The sequence below is a fragment of the Colossoma macropomum genome, unplaced genomic scaffold, assembly GCF_904425465.1.
Source record: "Colossoma macropomum unplaced genomic scaffold, Colossoma_macropomum, whole genome shotgun sequence".
NCBI lineage: Eukaryota > Metazoa > Chordata > Actinopteri > Characiformes > Serrasalmidae > Colossoma > Colossoma macropomum.
The window spans coordinates 98,821-115,995 of NW_023495379.1; the positions used below are offsets into that span (position 1 = coordinate 98,821).

The window sequence follows — 17,175 nt, forward strand, 5'->3', positions numbered from 1 at the left end:
TGAACACAGTGTAATAAAACGTTCCCACTGGTTTGGAGAGTTTTTTCAACATTACATCCATAGACAACAAATGGGAACGTATGGTGGCCGTGTAGCTTTGTGTCATTCTGTATACAATGACATCATCGGCTATCTGGGTCTCTAATATGCATATCTACAGTATGAACCGATAGGATGTTTAAGATTGCTGAGCTAAAACAGCTTCTATCTCTTCCACTCATAAATAAGCTAAAATAAATACTGCATCACTATGTACAGTACAGTGGCTGATGGTATCAAAATATTATTGCTCTATCATGAGCTCTCTATGCGTAAAGAACATAAACAGGTTTTGTACATACCCTCGGCGAATACTGCACTTAGTTTTCTCACAGTTCCTCTCGGTTCGCAAGTTTGCTATCCGAGCAGTTTCGCTTTAACAGCCTACATGTGAATTTCAAGAGTCATTTATTTTCATAGCAATTTAGAAAAAAAACAACAAAATCCACTAAACCAGCCATGGAGTTTTAACAGACGTGTGGACTGAGGACGTTCCACCAATCAGAGGCCTCTACTGAAGTTCATTATTTAAATCTGGGCTGGTCTCTCCTTCATCACTAAGAGCCTCTGTGTTCATGAACGTTCCCGCCAGTGAGGATCCGATCCTGGGCTTCACTGGAGCCATCTCGGATAATATAATGTTGTCACTTCCAACAAGGGTCGTCTTGTCCATGATCTCCTTGCTATGCTTGGAAACTACAGCGTCCAGGAAGTCGTACTTGGGAGACAGAGTACCGCTTTCGAAAAGATACTTCGCCACGTAGGAGAACACAGCATTGCCCAGGAGTGAGGCCAACATGGCAACCGTCTTGAAGGGGAACCTCTGCACCACGATGTGCTCCACCTCTTTCGTCAGATGGTGGACCTTCTCCTCCTGCGTCCAGCCCGGGTAGTAGATGAAAGGTGGCAGCTTTAGGTAGGGCTCCCCTCCGCCGATGCGCAGAAGCAGGCCGAAGATGTAGCCAGCGACTGAGCCGTAGGTGTTGGTACCCTTGATGAAGAGCACGCTGATCAGCTGGGGGAAGATGATGACGTAGACCAGGTCCGAGCTCAGGTACCACAGGCCGTACACCGTCCCCGTCAGCAGAGCCATGGCAGTCGCCAAAGCGCCGAACACGAAGATGGTGACTCTCATCACCCAGACGATCTCACGGTCAGATGCCTGCAGAGAAGCACACAGAGCAAAGACAGGTGTAGTTCACTCCTAAACATAAAGGCTTGGATGAGTTTTAATAAAGGATACAGATATAAATAAATATACATGAACTGTATGAATCCCACTAACGGTACATTAACCATGTACGTCTGCAGTCAGACTCTCACACACAATGTACTTCACATAAACAAGATATCAGATCATAACTGCATTTTCACAGAGTATCAATACCCACAACACTCGCTTCTGTCCTGATAAAGGATCATTAGATCAGATTTAAAATGAAGATACTGGAACACAAATTCATTTCTAAAGGTATCAGACAGTGAAGAGCATCAGACAGGATTCTGGATATTTTCATACGTTTTCAGACGGATTTGATAAACATATTTATACAGTTTTTTGTCTGTGTGTAATATTTCCCCATATATTTTAAAATAAATGTGTTTAAAAATATATTTGGTTAATATGGCAAAATATTCTAAAATACATTTTAGTGTTTGGATGTATTTCAGCATCGACTGCAGAGTGTTTTACATGTTTAATATATAAAAATGTCCATTTTTTTCCACGCAGGTTTTCACTCTCGTCTTTGTGACCCGTTTGTAGACGGAGTCTGTAAAGTGCCCAGCAGGAGTTTCTGTGTGTGGTCAGTGCAGCTGTGTGTTGAGGTTCCTTACCGACTGACGGAAGGCGAGCTGGTAGATGTTCCGTGCGAACATGGAGCTAGCTGAGAGGATGGATGAGTCCGCTGATGACATCACAGCGGCCGACACCGCCCCCAAGCCAAAGAAGGAGACGAAGGGCGGGCAAAGGTGTTGGAGCACGATGGGCAGAATCATGTCCGATTCATCTTTCTCCATCGGCGGGACGGGACCGTAGGACGTCTGGTTCCAGTCTGTCTCAACAGGATACAAATACACATTCATCACACTTTGTTAAACACACCTACACTGACCATCCTCTCTGGCCACTGTAATGAGGTCAACCAATCTTACAGTCCACTGTTTTTACAATTTCGGACTTTAGCCCGTCTGCTGTCATATATACGATTCACCAGCTGCCCTCCACCCTGTTCATCAGTACACAGATCCTGATGACCAGACAGTATTCGGACGGTACATCAGACACACAGGTGTGGAGGCTGTGGCGCTGAGTGCACATTTACGTACAGATTAACGTATAGAAAGCGAACAAATGCGCGCTGGAGCGTCAGACAGATTACAACATTATTCTTATCTGTATTTATGCTATCAGTGTCTGTTTGGAGGAGCTCGTTCACTGCAGAGCCTTTCAGCCGTAAACATGTTTCCTCTCAGCTGTGATGGATTCTGTCAGTTTGCCTCTTCTTTCTCTCCATCTGCTGATTAGCTGACACTTTGATGCGAGAGCTTGTGATCAACAACATTAATTAAGCCTCTTCAGATGCAATATTCAAAGAATTCCCTGTTAAATTAGCGTTTTTCAAGTATAGATGACAGGAACATCTGGAATCCTCTGAAACTGTCTACATGCATGATTCACGCCTGCTTTGGTCTGTTGAATCTCCAGAATTCAGAGTCAATTTGGGTCTCCTGCTGACAATCTCAGAGAGGCACTATGGTGCTTTAATAATTAGCCTCTGACTGTCTAGAACCCTACACACACACACACACACACACACACACACACACACACACACACATATGTTAGCCAGTGTTGGTAAAACCATTACAAATATCTTATTCAAATATTCTGCTCCACCTTAAATGGTGCTGCAGTGACGTTCTGGCACCTGCACACCATTATCGGTGGCTGCTGCATCGATTAAGGTGGAAAAGACGTTTAAATGAGAAGCCGACTTCTTTCTCCTCCTCATCCTGTCTGTTAACATCTGCTCTGATCCGTGTGGCTCCTGAATAAACACTGGGACTCTGGAAGCTTTTGAAAGTTATTCCAAAGGAAACGTCAGATACAGCAGCACCTCTGAGCCTTAATTGACCCAAAGGAGTCCTATAAATGCCGCTCAGCAAAGTGACCGCTGCAGACATGAACACCGGCGTTTACTCTGAATTAGGACCCTCCACTCTTCAGACTGACTGTAGCCGTTTGTTTTGGCTCGACGGGAAACAAAATGACCTGCTAACAGGTGGAAGTGAGAACCCGGAAATGTGAAAAGGGCCTTTTGCTGCCACGGAACATGGCAAACAGCAATGGAACCACAATCAGCACTGAGTACAGTGGGTGTAAATGAACACACTGCCATTTCCACTGTTTAACATTCCAAGGCTTTTAAGAATTACTTTAATACCTTTTATATCTTTTTTTTGCATTGTTAAAACATTCATGTATTTATGGTTAATCTGCACATTGTTTCTTTGATGTTTGGATGAATGTGGCATTTGATGAATGTCACATGGCAGCATATTGGTTTACTCCCGGTGCACACTGCCACATTTCTTTTTTAATATATGAATAAATGAAAAACATGATTCATGAAAACACTTTAACACCTTAAATGGTCAGGGCCTGCAGGCCCGAGGTTTTATTAAACCCTTCAATAATCTTAGAATAGCTCAGTGAGTTTCTAGCATGTTTAAAGTTCCTGTAGTTACAGAATAACATGCCTTAGTGTGTAATAAGGCCAGGATTTTAAGGGATTGATATATATTTCATATTCTGTGCAGTAAAGCGTTTATGTGACATGTCTGAGATTCAGATTGTTTGGTTAAAAACCTTTATTTAACCATTATTTAACCATTATTTCAACACAAAAGCCGAAGGCGACTCCCAAAGTGAAGTGATTCATTTAAAAGCTCTTCTCTTAATCCTCTCACCTGTAGAAGCTCCTATAGCTCCAATGAGGACGGAAGGGACGGCCATAACGAGGCAGCCGAAGGCGGCCAGGAAGGAAAGGACTTGTGCATAAGTAGCTGAAGAGGCAGAAAGAACGCGCTGAAAATAGACCTGCCAGGGGATCCCGCCCAACATCTACAACACACAGAGCCACCACCGTGAACACACACACACACTGTACAGACTCAGAGAGACACACAGATCAAACACAGAGCCTCTGTGTAAATCAGCTCCTACAGCACTGAACAACAGTCACATTCACTCCATTCATTCACTCTTTTATTTCATTTCGAAGCAGTTAAGTTACAGTATAATCATTATTTCTGACTCATGGCTCATTGAAACAAGCAGAGAAGTCTTTAGAAAGTGTGGACACCACATTTAAAAGTACAAGAGAAGATATTTATTATAATTTGATGAAAAGTTGTTGTTGTGCATGCAGTTTCGTTTGGTGGAGATAAAAATCACCCTTTCGATTTTTGCCAGGTGTTTATCATTTTTAATCATAGAAATAAGCTCAGAGACTTACTAGAAGACAGAAGTTGTCTGCCCACATCCAGCCGTCTGAAGGCTGAATTGTTCCCAGCCACGGAGTCTGAAACACTTTCTTCACTGCCGTGACTCCGATATCCGACACTGCGGGGTTGGCTAAAGCGAAAGGCACACTGATCCACTGAGAGGAGAGAGAGACATCAGCTTCACTGCATCGAACACGTTTATCAGAAAACACCGTTTAAAAGCTTTTCCTGTTAAATCTGATGATCCCATAGAACCAATGGGATCATACAGGCCTCATAGTAGCACAAGCTTCCCCTGAGACACGCAAAGTCAGCCACTGCACCTGTTTGAGCTCATGAGGAGATGCTAACTGCCAATTCTGTCACGTCAGCTAACAGCTAACAGATAATCATGTTGGCTAGCACTGTGCTGAATGATGGGGGTGGGGGGTCATCCTGCCCACCCAGACATCTCTGGATCCACAGCTCAGACGGTTGCACCACTCAGGAATCTCATTGGCCAGTTTATTAGAAACCCCTTCCTTTTGGACTCAGCCTGCTGGTGTACAGTTAGAGACTGCAGCCCATCTGTTACACAAAACAATTTGGGTTGGCCATCCACTAGGCCAGGAGGGCCAGTGTCCAGCACAATCTGGTAGCTTCTCTACTCAAACACACCCACTAGATCTGGCAATTAGCCCGTGAGTGTAATCAGGTGTTTCTGAGCAGGTAAATCACCAAGATGCGCTGGACGCCGGCCCTCCATGACCAGAGTTCTGCACATCTGAACTGGGCCTTCGCCAGTGGACAGTTTCTGTAAACTGAACCACTCTTGGCTGGACAGACATTTTTGGGGGGTGGACCACTCTCAAGTTAGCAGTGCAACACTGCAACATTGCTGTGCCTGATCCACTCGTACCAGCACCGCACACACTACCACACCGCATCAGTGCTGAGCTGAGCATGCTCCACCACCCAAATAATACCTGGTCAACAACGAACCTGGGCCAGAAACTGACCAATGATGAGTGGGGTACAGGGCTGCTGTGCATAGCGACAGCTGGGCTACAGTTAGTAACTCTACACCTATAGTCGCTGTTCAAATGACATGTTTTGTTGATTTAGTGTAAAAAGTTACACGTCCTCTACAGAGACACACTAAAATGCACAATTACTGTTTATTTACTATATTTAACATAATTAAAAATCATAAACATACATAAATGTGACCTGTGCACAGGTTATGGCACATTTTATATTTTATGTTTCATTTTTGCAAATATGTTAAATTCAACTTTTTTTTGAACTAAAATTTATGGACAAATTCCATATTTTTGTTCCCTGTTTCGTTTTATTATGGACATGAATTTAAACTGCTTTGAGCTATTGTAACCGATGTCATGCACAATCCACACATAGACCAGGGCTGCCCAAGCTTTTTGCCTTGTTTTGCTTCGGGGAGGCCAAAGTATTTCAGTGGGCCGAGAGCCAAAAAGACCAAACAATAATAAATAATAATAATAAAATAAAGATGGTAACTATGTTCTAAACCAAGCTTTTAAAAATTTCACTGAATTAAATTCCACTTTATTTAGTTACTAAAATAATAAAAAAATTAAATTTTAAAAGGCAAATAAAAATATAATAAGTGATAGACAGCATAAAGTGTTTGTTCTCTCATTGAGTGCAGTGAGTGGAGTTTGGGTAACTTCTACAGTAAATATTGATTAAATTGATATGAACTGCTAAAGGTAATGTTTATGGAGAAAATTTTAAACTACTTTTGAATGGAAAAACATGCATCAGGTTAATTTGATCTGGAAACATTACTGCTGAAAATAACAGAAGGGTTAAAAAAATCATTGATTGTAATGTATATTTTGAATAAATTAGCCTAAATCAATCATAATCATAAATCAAATTATTTGGCGGTTTGTATCTCTCACAGTAAGAAACAGAACAACCATTCACAAGAACTTTACTTAAATAAACCAAAATAACCAACAGATCACTGAATTACAGAGGTAATCCACAGTGGCGGACCTACTGGATTACTAAGACATTTTCTTTTGTAAATAAAAAATTGAAATTAAAAAGCATCAAATGTAGCTATGGACAGTAGAAATGTGAAGAGATTTGGTAATTATGACTGTATTATGATTGCATCACCAAGGATTTCATTAAAAACTCACCAGACCAACAAAAATGCAGAAGAGCTGAACCACATCTGTGTAAGCCACAGAGTACAGCCCCCCCACCAGCGTGTAGAAGATGGCGATGAGGGCTGAGATCATCACAGACATGTTGATATTGATGTCCACTATCACACTCAGGGTGGCGCCTGATGAGGAAAAACAGGAATTACAACACGAAGCAGGAAGGCAGGTTCATTTTAGAGCTCTCAAACATTAAAGTCACCCTATCAGATCGATATTGGACAGTAAAGCTGATTTAACAGACCTGTAAACACGCGTGTAGAACACAGTATGTAAACAACAGTATGTACACTAAGGTCTTCAGGTCTACATACCCAAGGCTGACAAAATGGCCGCTGACCAGAAGATCTCTCCCATTAAGGCTGGTATGAAGAGAAGACCACCCATTCTCTTCCCATAAAGCTGCTGGAAGGGGTCCAGCATGGTCACATATCCTCTGGAGCGCATAGGCTTGGCAAAGAACAGACCACCTGAAACGAGACAGAAGGGGGACGTGAGAGACGAGGACACAGCCACAGCATTTATATGTACAGTATATTTTATTAATATGGAAATGATAGACCAATCAGGCATAACGTTCTGACCACCTCCTTGTTTCTACGCTCATTGTCCATTTTATCAGCTCCACTTACTATATAGGTGCACTTTGTAGTTCTACAGTTACAGACTGTAGTCCATCTGTTTCTCTGATACTTTGTTAGCCCCCTTTTACCCTGTTCTTCAGTGGTCAGGACCCCCATGGACCCTCACAGAGCAGGTACTATTTGGGGGGTGGGTCATTCTCAGCACTGCAGTAACGCTGATGTGGTGTGTTAGTGTGTGTTGTGCTGGTCTGAGTGGATCAGACACAGCAGTGCTGCTGGAGTTTTTAAACACTCACTGTCCACTCACTGTCCACTCTATTAGACACTCCTACCTTGTCGGTCCACCTTGTAGATGTAAAGTCAGAGACGATAGCTCATCTGCTGCTGCACAGTTTGTGTTGGTCATCCTCTAGTCCTTCATCAGTGGTCACAGGACGCTGCCCACAGGACGCTGTTGGCTGGATATTTTTGGTTGGTGGACTATTCTCAGTCCAGCAGCGACACTGAGGTGTTTAAAAACTCCAGCAGCACTGCTGTGTCTGATCCACTCAGACCAGCACAACACACACTAACACACCACATCAGCGTTACTGCAGTGCTGAGAATGACCCACCCCCCAAATAGTACCTGCTCTGTGAGGGTCCATGGGGGTCCTGACCACTGAAGAACAGGGTAAAAGTGGGCTAATAAAGTATCAGAGAAACAGATGGACGGTTTTCAGCCCTTTTCTCCAGATTCTCTGAACCTTTTACTAATGTTATGAACTGTAGCTGGTGAAATTCCTAAACTTGTTTCAGTCCTTTACTGTAAAACGTTCTCACTCACACTTTTTTTACGAAGTGGCGACTGAGCCTTTGGTGAATCTTCTCTTATATAATAGCATCACTTGTTGCCTATTTGCCTGTTTACCTTTGAAAAGCTCCAAAACAGGTGTTTTTCCCAGATTTGGTCGTGTTCCAAGTTTTTTGAAAAGTGTTGCACTTTATTATTATTTACAAAAATCAATAAAGTTGATAAGGTGAAATATTAAATGTCTTGTCTTTGTGTTGTTTCTCAGTTAAATACCTGTAAAAATCACTGCTTTATGTTTTTATTTGCATTTTCCCAACTGTCACAACTTTTTGGAATTGGATTTGTACATAACGCAGTATTTTTAGGCAAAACATTGGCTGAGGATTTTTTTCATCTTGAAAAGATCTCGCACAGAAATACAAAGCATGAGGAACAGTCCAGAAAACTCCAAAGAGGATTTAGTGGTCTGTCCACAATAACACACATTGAAGGTTTCCCCTCATTAGATGCAGGTTTCAGACGAAGGGCACAATATAACCTTCAGTAAGACGATAGTTTGTTTTTAAAAGATGACGTCTCTAGATGTGCTAAGGTAGGAGATTTTCTCTTCAAGCACTCAAACTGGAGTAAATTAAAAGAATCCTCTCCTGTTCAGGAGTAACTGATTCCAGTTCAGTGAGGACGGTCAAGACCAATATCGGCCCTTTATGAGGCCACAACCTGTTATATAACTGAAAAATAGGACAACAACAACAATTAGTGATGAAGCCTGGAGTGAGATGTTCTGAGGCTCACAGAGTCTCCAGCTCCAGGTCTCGGAAGAAGTTTCAGTGGAAGATTCTCCACAGATTATGACCAACATAAACCTGAAGCAGACGGGTGAGCGCTGGACAGAGTGGCTACACACTCTCATGTATTTGATCTTGGCCCTTGTCTCACTAACTACCGACAGTCAGATATGATTCTGTAGAAGACGTCCTGAAATTAAGATCAGTTACAGTTATTAGCTGTTCTGGGAACGAAGCCAGACGCTGTGCTGAGTGATAAACAATAGAATCTGCCGCAGATCCTGACCGTAACACAAAGATCTGGTTTAGAAAAAGAACCCCCAACCAGACAGGAACGGTGGTCGATAAGTAGGGAGATTTATGGAAAAATGACATTCCTTTGAGGATACAGATGGATTTTATGAAAGATGGTCCTCATTTAGAGAACGAATGGAAAGTCATGTGCAGCAGGTCTGCTGAGAGACTGTACTGGTACAAACTCTGACATGATGACATTTATGGATCCACAGCCCTCGTTAATTTACTGTTCTACTCTATTTAAACATTTATTATTATTCTTTACCATTTTCATCATTATTATTGTTATTCTGTTATCCTCAATGCATGTATTTCTCTTTTCTTTCTATTTGTGCTCTTTCAATGTGAAATGTTTGAATGTACATTCAAGATATGAAACATATAAATAAATGAATGAATGAATGAATGAAAGACTGTGTATGTAGTGTATCTTAACTCTTACCTACTACCAAGCTGAGTGCGTAGCCAAACGGGGCCTGAGCCCAGGCCAAACCGTGACTGGGCAGATACACGTACTCCGCTGTTCCGTTAATGTATCCTCCCCCGACCCAGGTGGCTGAAAAGAGCCAGAAAAACACACAGCAGCTCATCATTTTTATTAAGAGTGAAAAGGCAGAAAGTATAACATCACAGAGCTCAAAGTGAAGTGATGTCTGTAGTTATCGGTTGCGGAGCACGAACACCTGCCTGTCTGACTACGGAGAGGGTGGAATGAGGCCTGTTTAACTGGGTTTGTGCAGTGTGTGAAACGTAGCACATGTATTTGTAGTTTGGCAGCATTTTTAAAAGTTCCAATTTTTCAGAAAAACTAAATATTGTGATCCTTATTATGTATCATGAAAATGACACAGTATTTATTACGGTATTTAGTTTCTCTTATGTTTGAAAACAATAACAACAAATGAATAAAATGCATAAGCAGCACCAGCAACACGGGACTGGCACACTTAAACAAGGCTGTAAAACTGTGAGCATAATGGGTTTTTACTCAACATCTGCAAAAATAGACATTTATAAGGGAACAGGAGGAAAAATCAAACAATTAGTAATAAATAAATAAATAAATAAACATTGGTTGTTGTTGCTTTCGGGCTCTCAATAATTAGTCTCAAACATTGTTTATGACACATGATGTTGTTCAGTGATCTAGAAGAACTGATGGTAGGGCGGGGCGATATGACTCCATATATCGTTACCGTGATGAATTACGTCACAATACACTACAATATGCTTTTCTGATCATATTGTGTGTATCGTCAGTACATGTTTCATTACAAAATTAGTTCAGTTTAACTGGATTTAGTGCCAAATAATCTATAAAAATCACTGTGTTCTCAGTTTTGATAGTGCTTTTTAAATGTAGCACTGCTGGCTCTTTTTTCTCTGTTCCAGCTGATCAGATGCCTGAAAAAATAAATATTGTGACATATCGTGTATCGCGAAAATGTCTGGAAGTATCGCAGTATTATACTCTTGTGTACATGTACATAGATGGAATGACAATAAAGGCCTCTTGACTTGACTTGAAGTAATTAAATAACCTTTGTCTAATATCACGCGTGTCTGATGTGACAGTAAATCAGGAGGGGGGTAAATACGTGTTTACTGTGCTGTAGAGAGTGAAGCAGACAGGATAGCACTGTAATCAGAACGGGGAAATAACCCTAATGATACTGTAATTACGTCCACATTAAACCCATTTATCCACTGTGATCCCATCAGCCACTGTTTTCATTAGCATTGATATTTTTTTCACTGCCCCAAAAATGAATCATTCAAGACTTTCTCAAAGAAAACGGTGCTGCCTCGGGGTCTCCTCGCCTCTGAATAGCATCAAAGGCCTTTCATTCTGAAATATGATTTAATTAATCATGCAAATGAGCTGCTTTTAAAGCGTCAATAAAACACGGTTCACAATCAGCTCAGTCTGTAAAACTGCTGGAGCACAAACACCGTTTCTCTGTTTCACTGTCTTCTCCGGTTCTCCAAGGGTTCTTTAGTGAAGAAAATGGTTCTATATAGAACCATGAACAGATATGCTTCTATATAGCACCAAAAGGGTTCTGCTATTGTTATGATGTCAGGCATGTAATAGAAGAACCCTTTTGGTGCTATATAGAACCATTTTCAAAAAGGTTCTATATAGAACCATCTACAGTACATTCTCCATCAATCTGAAGAACCATTTCACCATGCAGAGACCCATTTAATCATGCAAAGGGATCTTTGGGTGCTCAGGGTTCTATACAGAACCATTTTCTTTACTAGAGAACCCAGGAAGAACCTTCTTTTTAAGAGTGCAGCCTATAATATGACTGAAACGAGTCAGAGTGGAGAGCAGTTCTCTCCTCAGTGGAGTGTGAGATAATGCATAATGTCTTAAACTAATACAGGAAATATCGAGACCCTAAAAACAAAATATGCATGAATTTATTTCTTAGTGATATTAGAGCCATTATAAATGTTTTATTAACTAAATGAACTTAATTAATATTAGAGAAGTTGTTTTAGGCATTTCTGGATTATATTTAGTGTAGTTTAGTACTTTAGTGAAAGTAGTTTGTAGACTTCAGCTCAGTTGTGCAGTGAACCCAGACAAAACACTGAACAAGGTTCTTTGGAGCGAGACCACAGGAACACTTTTAGTTACCTTTAGAACCGTCAGTTACCTTAAGAACCTTTCAATGGTTGATTTCTTTTAAGAACAATGTTTGTAAATGAGATGTGTGAGGGTGGAGAACCCTCTTTAAAGTTTGTTACTTGTTCCATAATGTAAAGGTTCTACACTAATAACTCTATAAATGGCCAGGTTCCACTGTTTATTACACACTCCTAAAATAGATGGTTCTTCAAGGGTTCTTTAGTATAGAAAACGGTACTGTAGAGAACCCTGAACACCCAAAGAACCCTTTGCTTGTTAAAGCGTTCTTCAGATTGATGGAGACTGTGTTTTTCATGGTTCTATATAGAATCTTTTTGAAAAGCGTTCTTTATAGAACCAAATATGGTTCTTCTATTGTTACAGGCTTGACATCGTAACAATAGAAGAATGCTTTTTGGTGCTAGATAGAACCATACAAAACACATTCTCTATCAGTCTGAAGAACACGTTCACCATGGTTCTTTGATTAATCATAGTTCTCTGTAGAACCATTTTCTTTCCTAAAGAACCCTTGAAGAAACATGAGCAATTAAAGAACCCTTTGCATGCTCACAGGGTTCACAGGAATGTGTTTTATATGGTTCTATATAGAACCTTTTTGAAATTCTATATAGCACCAAAAGGGTTCTTCTATTGTTTACAGGCTTGACATTGACACAATAGAACCTTTTTTACTGCTATACAGAACCATATAAAGCACATTCTCTATTAATCTGAGGAACCATTTAATGATGCAAAGAACCCTTTAATTATGCAAAGGGTTTTTTGAGTGTTCATGGTTCTATATAGAACCATTTTCTTACTAAAGAACCCTTGAAGAACCATTTTTGAGTGTGTGTAATCTAAGAACAGCCCACTCAGTTTGCACTGGAGTCCCTGTGGTTTCTGCATAATGAGCCTCAGTGTGAAACCCCCCCTGGTATTCGGGGGTCCTGTGTTGTCTGTCTGCTAACTCTCTCTCCATAGCGGCGCTGATGCTTCAGTGTCAGTAAATGTTTGTTTATCAGCTGTTCTTCTGTAGAGTCTCTGTTCTAGTGCGGTTCTGCGCTCTTCCTCACAGTAACTGAGATCTTCCTCGTCTCCTCTTCTGTAGAGTCTCTGTTCTAGTGCGGTTCTGCGCTCTTCCTCACAGTAACGGAGATCTTCCTCGTCTCCTCTTCTGTAGAGTCTCTGTTCTAGTGCGGTTCTGCGCTCTTCCTCACAGTAACTGAGATCTTCCTCGTCTCCTCTTCTGTAGAGTCTCTGTTCTAGTGCGGTTCTGCGCTCTTCCTCACAGTAACTGAGATCTTCCTCGTCTCCTCTTCTGTAGAGTCTCTGTTCTAGTGCGGTTCTGCGCTCTTCCTCACAGTAACTGAGATCTTCCTCGTCTCCTCTTCTGTCTTCAGTGTGAGAAATGAGGAACAGTCACTCTTCACTCCAAACTCTGGGAAACTGGGCGAGTTTTCAGATTTACAGATCTGCTGCAGCTCATTGGAAAGTTTTTCAGAGGAATCCGGGCAGAGTTACAGTTTCTAGACTATGAAGGACCGACTGGGTGAACCAGTCTGCTACAGCGCCACCCTGAGGCAGAACAGGGCTGCAGCTCTAGTTAGTTAAGATCACCAGAGACAGAAGCTGATTGTGGGGGAAGCAGATAAACAATGAGCTTCACTGAGTCTGGATTTAAGTGTCTGATTTTCTAACACACATCATCTAAAACCGCTTATCCTTCTGGGTCGCGGTGGGGTGCTGGAGCCTTTCCCAACTATCATTGGGCGGAGGGCAGGATACACCCTGGACAGGTCGCCAGTCCATTGCAGGGCATTTTTCTAACAGCTCAATGTCATAATAAGTTTATTTTCAGGAATTTTGATTTTGAGACATTTAAGGGGTCCGAGAGGTTAATTAGGACTCCCAGGACCCCCAGCATTTCCCACCCTGAGTGTAATCCTCTGTACTGCCTATCTAAACAGGCCTGCATCCCTACAAAGCTGATGGAGAAAACTCACCGGTCATCGTGAACCCTCCAACAAACAGTCCGATGTCCCGTCCACCCACCATGATGGATTCACTCTGATCTGACCCTCCTTCCACCCCGGAGTTTTTGTTTTTCCATGCGGCCCAAATCCCAACGAAGAGGATCAGCACGTAAAAGATGACAATCGCCAGCAGCCCTTCCAGGTGCAGGGCCATCTTCCCAGAGTCGGGATCGGAGTGGACAGCTGGAGGCGGTGAGTTTCAGTGGCTGGACGCTGAGGAACACCGGCTGTTGGCTCAGCTCATGATGTTTCAGAAGAAGAGGAAAAAACCTGAAATGATTTTACACTGACATCAAAATCAAAACCGATTAGAGGATTTTTTCAAGATGTTGAAATCTCTGGACGGTGTTTTAACACTAATAAACAGAGGGAACACACAACCAACTGCTCTAATTCACTGGTCAGCCACAAACGCGTCATCTCTGCACCAAGTAAAGATTTGTTGGACCATTAGAAACCCTTAGGATTAAAACCTAATGCGTTTTGCTTTCTAATGGGAATTGGCTTCATGGTTTCCAACAGTCACCACTAGTTTCATGTAGAACACCTTTAGGTCCGATTAGGAAACCAACAAATGCATTTAGAATCGGCCACTGGTCACCTGTTAAATCCTTTACACTGTGAAATCCACCCATTAAAAAGACAAACAGGCACTATTAAAGGTTTCTAAGGGGTTTTTCCGCAGAGTAACGGCAGCGCTACCTTCCCACCAAACATCGACTTCATGCTGGGACGGTAAGCAGGAGAAATCCAGCCAGGCGAATTCCTGATCTTATCCTTCAGGCTTGGACACGAGTTAAAGAAGTACATCAGTAAGAGAGACTTCCTAGATTTTATCCTGTATAAATAAATTAAAACTCACACCTTTGTAAAGGATCCTTGAATTTATCCCGAGATGATGAGCTCAGTGAAGCTGAGGCTTTAAAGTTGGCAGCGTTCCTGTGTGGCGCTGGAAGACGCAGATATCCAGAACGGAGTCTCTCACACCACCCGCATTGGGGAGTCCCACGCAAGCCCCGCCCCTGCGCTGTGATAGGCCAGTAGTTTAAACTCTGATTGCACTTCTAGCCAATCCGAGCGCAGGAGGCAGGACGATGCGTCACTCCCAGCGCTGCTGCTGGTCAGTTACAGCGTTCGAGGTGGGGCTTGTCGGAATACGGGTGGGTTAAAAACAACGCAAGCGGACCAGTTTGTGAGGACTGGTTTCGTCAGAAGACGGTGGGCGTCACTGGGTCTCCACTGGTTTTTATACAGGTCACCAGTTAAACGTCCATCTTTATAAGAGTTAGAGTTTGAAACTAAGCTGAGTTCACTGGGACGGACTTACAGAGCCAGACCTGTTTCAGACCAGCAGTGATGTCCAGTGATGTCCACTCAGGTCCATCAACATCCGACTTAAAGGGGAATTCCACCAATATCTCAAATTTCCCCCATAATTCAGTGTGTGAGGTGTAATCAGAGAGATTCAGAGAGGTTTGGTGTGAAATGGTTCAGATGTCTTTACAGTGGTGGTGATAGGAACCAGGGGTCGCCATGACTACAACACAAATATAGACATTTTATTTACTATCCAGAACCACCAGTGAACCTACACGAGTCTTCTGAGTTTATATGGAATGTTGATGATGGAAAATAGTGGAAAATCTGAAATAATAAGTTTTCTTTGGGGACTATTTTGCCTCACAGCGCCCTGCATGTATCCCTCCACCATGAATGGAGTTTAAGTTCTCTAAACTATCATAAAACAGTGTCTCAGTCATCAGGCAGTGAATTCATAACCATTTCATGTAGGAACTTTCTGTGAGGGAGCTTTTAGAGGTGGACGTCTGGTTCCTATCACCACCACTGTGAACAGTTCTGACTCGGTAAGTTTATCTAGAACAGAGCGTTTCACACCAAACCACTCTGAACCGCTCTGAACCGTTCTGATTACATTTTAACCAGTTAATTAGGTAGAATGTTTTTAAAAATCGGTGGAGTTCCCCTTTAAGGCTTCAAGCAATCGCTGGTGTCACAGTAGGTTGTAAAAGAGATCAGACCAGCATAGACCATCTTAGACCAGTTTAAACCATCTTAGACCAGCCTAGACCAGTTTAGACCAGCTTAGACCAGTTTAGACCAGCTTAGACCAGTTTAGACCAGTTTCTCACTTCTACAGGTTAATGTATGTGTGTCTGTCCTCGCGCTGTGTACTGCGCCTCCTAAAGCGTTCAGCGCAAAGCACCCTGGGAGTTATTGAGCGACAGCGTGAGCTTTCAGCTTCGGTCCCTCGTCTGAGGGTCTCCAGCGGGTGGGCGCTGTCCGCGGTCCTGAAGTCATTTCTACTAAACTAAGTCCAGTCAGTTCTGTTTCTCTGAAACTCCCAGCGTGTGTTTCTGTCTCTCCAAGGCTGAGAGACTCTTTCCTAGTTTGGGCTCTTGGCGCCACCTTGTGGTGATCTCAGCTCTCATTCCCGCCTCATCCCGAATGTCCAGTTTAGTGGACATTATGTCTCCAGCTACTGTAGCTCTGCAGAAGCAGGTGCGTCTGTGTTTCTACACACCTCAGTCCTTCTGTCGGTCAGTTACTGAGATCTTCACTTTCATCATAAACAAAAATAAACGCGGCAGCTGGAGAGACGGACACTCACCAGATCAAACACTGTTTCTAAATGATCCTGTGTTTATTACAGAAACGTCTCTGAGTGTTTGTCCTTCTGGAAGGTTCCTCTATTTAAGGGTAATAAAGGAAACAGTAGATATTTATTTCTACACACACATCTAAAGTTTAATGTCCAGTAATCTGGACGTTTGGACTCAGTGACAGTAAATGATGCTTTGATTAGTTTAATAAACTCATTCGTTCAGGATTTTAGCTGATTTTGTTAAAAGTATAAAATATATGCAATGTGTAATATTACATATAAATCTGTGTAACGTGTAATACAGATTATGTAATGTTTTCTGACTTTAATAACCTCGATCAGTTCCACTATTTATTTATTTTCAGAGACAGTAATGTAAATTAATGCATTGCTATGTGTTAAAAAGCTCTTTGTTTATCATTAAGAAATAAAACTATTATGAAAATTATTCATAATTATCCAAAATCGTCCAGGTGGTTCCAAGAGTTCAGAAACCTTTTTATGTAACTGTGCATCCAGTAAACACAGGAAAGCATCAGTACTGTGTGTTGATAAATATGTTCATTTTTCAAAATGAAAAAGTCCAAAAAAAAGTCCAAAAGTCCAGCAGACTGGACACAAAATATGGTTTGTTTCCAAGTAAACAAAAATAATAATTCAGATTTAGT

General features: G+C 41.9%; 1 protein-coding gene across 1 annotated transcript; it reads right to left on the bottom strand.

The window, feature by feature from the left end:
* Nucleotides 1–550: 550 nt before the first annotated feature.
* LOC118801933 (high-affinity choline transporter 1) lies at nt 551–14,845 on the bottom strand. The gene is made up of 9 exons (XM_036562335.1): nt 14,749–14,845; nt 13,855–14,154; nt 9,647–9,760; nt 7,058–7,213; nt 6,720–6,868; nt 4,560–4,703; nt 4,012–4,165; nt 1,876–2,093; nt 551–1,201 (listed from the first exon to the last, which is right to left on the bottom strand). Exons 2-9 carry the CDS (start codon nt 14,036–14,038, stop codon nt 551–553), a joined length of 1,770 nt encoding a protein of 589 aa, XP_036418228.1. The 5' UTR covers nt 14,039–14,154; nt 14,749–14,845.
* Nucleotides 14,846–17,175: the final 2,330 nt, after the last annotated feature.

Coding starts and splice junctions, on each gene's coding strand:
- LOC118801933 (XM_036562335.1), bottom strand. CDS start 14,038: ATGGCCCTGCACCTGGAAGGGCTGCTGGCGATTGTCATCTTTTACGTG. Junction 7,214..9,646: donor CGCACTCAGCTTGGTAGTAG/GTAAGAGTTAAG, acceptor GTCTCGTTTCAG/GTGGTCTGTTCTTTGCCAAG. Junction 2,094..4,011: donor AGCTATAGGAGCTTCTACAG/GTGAGAGGATTA, acceptor CTGTTGAGACAG/ACTGGAACCAGACGTCCTAC.